Here is a 6,201-nt window from a genome sequence, read left to right on the forward strand (position 1 = left end):
TGCTGCGGCACTAGTACTCACTTTACATTTGAACTAACTAACAATTATTGAATGGTGACACATTCTTATTAGTATTTACCGTATAAACCAAAAATAAATAAATAAAATGATTGCATGATGATTTTTGCCTAACAAACCAATATGGGAGCCGTGAAATGCCTCACAATATTTATTCACCTAAAAACTAATGAATGGGGGGCACAAAAGGAAACACACAAAAACAGAGTACAGTATTTTTTTTATAAAAATAAAAGACATAATTCTATTACAGAATAATAAAAAACATAATAATAATGATAATTGTAATAATATATAATTTATTTTTAAGATAAATTAAATAAATATTTAAAGTATATCGCTTGTATATAATTGTCAAATTTATATGTTCACTTCTTAAATTTAAAATGTAAATTGATTTTTAAAAGGAACCATAAAAGAAACATGCTAATGAAATGAACTGGCTTCACTTCAATAAGGAGGATAGGAATTAAATCTAAATTATTTGTATAAAAATATTCTGAGATTCTTTTAGATCGTATGACTATTTCTTAATCTATTCCTTTGTTGTCAATACCAGCAGTGCCATTGCCCCTATGAGTATATACTGCAACAAAACAAGGAAGAATTAACATTCAAATGAGATCAATTCCACCATAAATAAATATTGCAGAGACTAAAATAAAATAACAAAAACAAAAAATAATAAATAATATATTTAAAAAGATTAAAAATAAAATAACTTTTTTATAATCACTAAAAACAAAGAATGTTATATATACAAGAATCAAAAACATATTTTAAATTAATAAAAGAATTTATTATACAATATTATATTAGGATTTAGATTAAGTGCAGTTTAACTGCACGAAATCCCAATATTTTAGTCGCTGATCAAGATGAGACAATTGTATGACTACATTTAGTCAAGGAAAATTTACATGTAAAAGTTTACATGTAATTAAGTAGATAGACCACATAAAAATAAATCTTATTAATGTAATTAAAATCTAGTGTTGTTGAATCAAGATTTTTTATAACTTACAAAAAAATCTTGTAGTGTTCAAAATCTTTTAAATTTTAATGCATTCTTGAAAATCTAAACAATCTTTCAAATTTTAATGCATTTTTTCAAATTTTATTACATTAAACTTTATGAAATATCTCAAAACTTTTCAATCACAAAAAAGATTTTTAAAATCATTTAAAATCATAATTCAATACACCCCTTAGAACTAGCAATGATATTTTCATTTAGTTTAGATAAAAGGTTCCATTATTTTGTAGATATTTCATGAAGAAGAAAGAGCATGAACATAAAAAATTTCCGATCCTTTCTTGATTCCTTCCTTTCATTTAAAAGGAAAGTGGAAGAAATTTAGTATTTTTTTTCCTGGGTGAAAATTAAACTTCCAAAAGAACAAACCTTGACAATAGGAATTTCAGACATGATTATTGTAGCCCAACCAGCATAAGGTACAAACCTGCAGAAAGTTCAATGTGGTTTAACATATTACACAAGAAAATCATATATTCTGTAATTCTGAAACATTATATCACATCAGAAGCAAAAGTAAATGCATTTAGGAGTGAGTCATTAGGGGGTAATTAAGGGATAGGAACTAATTCTGACTTTTGAGTATAGAGGATTTTTTTTTATTAGTAGTACAGAAGAATACATTGTTCATTGATAGAAAATTTATATCACATTCATATACATTACTTTTTCAATTGTTCTATATTTTATTATAAAATATACTTTTTACTCTTCCCCAAATTTCTCACCATATGCAAAACACTTTAACAACAATCATATACATTTAGAATAATGAATTTTGCGACAAGGTTCGCTACATGGGAAGAAAAGGAAACACACTACATAACCCATTAAATTACAAACAGGATTAAACAATAAATAGCCCCTTTTTTCTCACCCCTCCATAAATGAAACAAATGAATGAAACATCTTTTGGAAAATAGTATTACACCCTTTCAAAGGTCACCACCTATTTTCTTCCAGTAAAACTAATGCAAATCAATTATGGGGTTTGTTATAGCTTATTTTAAAAATAATTTTTATAAAAAAATTAATAATATGAAAATTATTTACCCGATAGCTTTTCCCAAAATATGCTTTTTCTCTAACCAATTCTGGCCATAATTGTATAAAACCCTGTCATCCATATCATTATTGTCTCCTGAAATAAGTAACCATGTAAACAAATGAGTAGGTTCTGTCATTGGATGCAAAGGAGTTGACAAAACCAAAACAATAAACTTACACGATAACGATGAAAATAAATTAAAAACTTCAAGTACTAAATGTGATAGTGACTATAAAATAGTAAGAGAAAAACTGGCTACATATTTCTTTCTTTATATTAAGAGGATCATAATCGAACAATTGGAATATAATATAAAGATTTTATAATTTACACAAAATCTGTTTCATTATACCTTTAGTGAGTAAATATATTTGTTCTGTATCTTGACGCTCGTGGACCTAAAATAAAAGAACATTAACAAATTAGAAGTGATATCTATAGATTGAGCCAGAAAATCGATACGTGGAAAAAAATGTCAACCATTTTGCAAAAGAAGTTCAAATAGTAAGCACAAATAGGGACTTATTAGAGTTTCAGCTTTACTGATTCAATGAACCATGGGGAATCAATCATCCAAATATAACAAGACTAAAGTTTATATCAAATAAACTATACAATCATGGAGACTATATGGCTTACAAGATAGTGTGAAGTGAATGGATGTTAAAATGATAACATATATGTCAAACAAACCTCAATTACGCGGTGAACAATTGGAATATCACGTCCCTGTAAAATAAGCAGATATTTATTAGCAAAATATATAGAGGCAATCACATCAAAGATAAATAAATCTATCATTGAATGGCTTCCTCTGGTTTATAAAAACAGTAAATTATATAAACAATTTAAACCTGAACAATAAATTATTCTAGAAACCTCCATTAGCTAACATTATGTCATATGCCCTCAATGTTGATAGTAAGAAATACTTTCCTTTAGCTAACCATATTGACACCAAAGGTATTTTGTGGTATGCTCCACAAAATCTTTTCACATAGAAAGACCAAAACCTCCAAATGATAATAGAAAAAATTTCAAAGCACCTTTAACTCGATAATGAATATATAATAAAATTAAATGATTTAATTGCAGTTTTGAATTCCTATTTTTATCAATTCGCAAAATAGATTCTTCTATTTTAAAATCTATCAGTTTTGCTCTATTCCTTGATTTTTTTATTAAAAAATTGTGATGTAACATATTTTAAATAATGTGACATATAATATAACATGATGATTAATATCTATGAAATTACAATAAAACTCATTAATATTCGTGAAATTGCAATAAACCCTCTAAAAGAGAGGCAAATAGTGTCGGAATTCAAAATAGAAAGAACAATTTTACAAATTCAGAAAATAAAGAGATTAAAATTATAATTAAGACAAATTATAATAGTGGACCGACAAATATAATAAATCCATGGAAACTATATGCAAAAGGTATCGCACGTACATTAATATTGAAAACAACAATGTCTCCTGCACGAATGGGATCCTTATTAGTATGCAACAACAAAATGTCACCCTGTAAGAGAAAATCAACCACAAGCTTTTATTAAACACAAGCCAAATAACCTATACAACTTAAGTCTCAAAGATCAAAACAATAATAGAACTAATTAATTATTCACATTCTCGGTTGGAAACCATAATTTATTTTAATTTATTTTAAAGAAATGGTGTTTAATAATACTGACTCGTTTAAAACCAGGTTCCATGCTTCCAGAAAGAACAACAACAACAGGAGATTCACTTCCAGATATGCACATTAACCCTTTCCATATTACTAGTGCTGATGTTACAATCAACCCTGAATTAATTTTGCAAGAAAGAAAAAATAATGATATTAATAAAAAAAATTATTAACAACTGTAACATTAGTAATCATCCTCTCATACAAGATTTGCACTCATCATGGAAGTGACAACGTAAAGTTCTTACCACTTAAATGATACCTCCCACAAGTATTTAATTAATATTAGCATACACGAGTATATTTGAAAGAAAAAAAAAATTAAAAAGAGGATATAAAAGAAAAAAGTTCGTTGAATCAACCATATTATGTTATATAAGAATATTAATAATGAATTTATAAAACAAAAATAATGAAATGAAGAAGAATGGGAAAGGCATACCAAGAGTGATGACTTGGTGCAAAGCTTCTCTGAATTTAATGGACTTGACAGAGTCCACTGTGTCTGAAACCAAACCCATTGAGGATTCTTGTACAATTGAAATCAAACGATCAGATAGTTTGGGAAATTATTGAAAAATACGCTAAAGTATTTTTTATCACGTTAGCAAGTGTTACCAATTTTTACACAATTGTGTGTTTTGTATAATTGAAACTATTTTTTTACTAATGCAATGTTGGATATCAATCAATATATTTATACCTATATGTGTGTGAAAGAGAGGGAGAGAGAGCCTGTTGGTCGCTGTTTCCGGGTTTTGGTCTGTTTGGAATAAATATGAAACTGCATTCTTCCGGGTTTTTTCAAATGATAAATATACGCGAGTCAAAAAAACATAAATTATACACGTCGATCCCCCAATGCATATGCGACATGTGTCTTTTTCTAACATGGAAATTTTCTTATCTCTCTTCTCTTGATGTCATGAAAAGCAAAGTAATAATAAAATTATTATTTATCTCATATGTATTCTTCATTTTTAATTTATTATTATTATTATTATTATTATTATTATTATTATTATTATTATTATTATTATTATTATTATTATTATTATTATTATTATATTTGATTGCTTACTCATATGAACAATAGTCTAGACTTATTTTTCAATGAAAGTCTCTTTTGACGACATATTTTAGATGAATTATATAGTCAACTGCTTTTATAACTGGTCAATCGTAACTAATGCTCAAAAAAGGAAGATTAATGATACTCTTTAAAATAGTCTTCTTATATATTATGAACGAAACAATAATTCAATTCAAATAAAAATAAATAAAAATGCAACAAATATAATAGATATAAAGAAAAAAATAGTGGGATTATTGGGTTTAAGTTGACGCAACATGTTTCAATTCTGCCAAAATTCTATAGTGATGTAATATCAAAAGAAATATCATTGTGGTAATTTTGGTTTCAACCCACAATTTTTACTTCAAACTTGTGATTTTCAATCTAGAAATGGTGATTTTTGGCCTTAAAAGCAAGAGTATTTATGGTGCAAAAATTAAACTAAATTATATTATATTAATAATTTAATTCAATTCTTAAAATTCACTTTTCAAAAAATATATTGGTTTTGAACCAATTCAATTCTGAATCGATTTATAATTATAAATCATTTTGAATCAGTTTTAAACCAATTTTTATTAAAATCAATTCCAACCGGTTTTCATTTAGTTGTTTAAAACTTATTTTTCAGATAATTGTTTTTAAGATATTGGTTTTAAAATTAGTTTTTTAAGTTATTTAAAAAAATAATTTTAAAACCAATTTAATTGTATTATTTATAGCAAAAACTTATTTTTAAGTGATTTTATGTCAAAAAAAATAGTGATTTTGATTTACATTTATTTATTTTTATTTTTTATTTTTAATGTTTCATGATACGACTACATAAACTCATATATTAACAATGTGCAAGTTGCTACAACAATTAATTTTCTTCCATATAAAGTATTTATAAAAATACAAAATGTACTAACAAATGTAACAAATTAGTCGAAGTGACCTGTTTTTTTACAATAAACACAACAAAGACACAAGAAGTTGAACTTTTCCTTTCTTTATAAATCTTGGTTTTGCCTTAGACTCTCTCCATCACTTGTTTGTGTGTATGCAATCATCCTCAACATTAGTAGAAAATCACTTCAATGTTTCTAGTGTGTTACTTCTCTTAGACTAGAGTTGACAAAATGGGTCGATTCCGTCTAATCGACCCATGTTGCCCGCTAATTAAGGCAAAATGGGCTGAAGGTTTGAACCCACCTACTTAAGTTGGTCAATCTTGTTTAACACATTGAAAAAACGGGATGATCACGAGGCATGGTAAATTGGGTTGTGGTGCTAGATTGAAAAATTCTTATTTTTATTTTATTTTTTCTAACTTTAGTTAGT

At 26.4% G+C, this 6,201-nt stretch overlaps 1 protein-coding gene across 1 annotated transcript; it reads right to left on the reverse strand.

The window, feature by feature from the left end:
• Positions 1-281: 281 nt before the first annotated feature.
• Positions 282-4,572, reverse strand: LOC101499930 (uncharacterized). Its single transcript, XM_004488476.4, has 9 exons — positions 4,504-4,572; positions 4,243-4,329; positions 3,805-3,917; positions 3,561-3,632; positions 2,796-2,831; positions 2,455-2,500; positions 2,108-2,195; positions 1,424-1,481; positions 282-604 (listed from the first exon to the last, which is right to left on the reverse strand). Exons 2-9 carry the CDS (start codon positions 4,319-4,321, stop codon positions 554-556), a joined length of 543 nt encoding a protein of 180 aa, XP_004488533.1. The 5' UTR covers positions 4,322-4,329; positions 4,504-4,572; the 3' UTR covers positions 282-553.
• Between the last annotated feature and the right edge of the window lie 1,629 nt (positions 4,573-6,201).

The sequence above is a fragment of the Cicer arietinum genome, chromosome 1 (genome assembly GCF_000331145.2).
Source record: "Cicer arietinum cultivar CDC Frontier isolate Library 1 chromosome 1, Cicar.CDCFrontier_v2.0, whole genome shotgun sequence".
In the NCBI taxonomy this organism is placed as follows: domain Eukaryota; kingdom Viridiplantae; phylum Streptophyta; class Magnoliopsida; order Fabales; family Fabaceae; genus Cicer; species Cicer arietinum.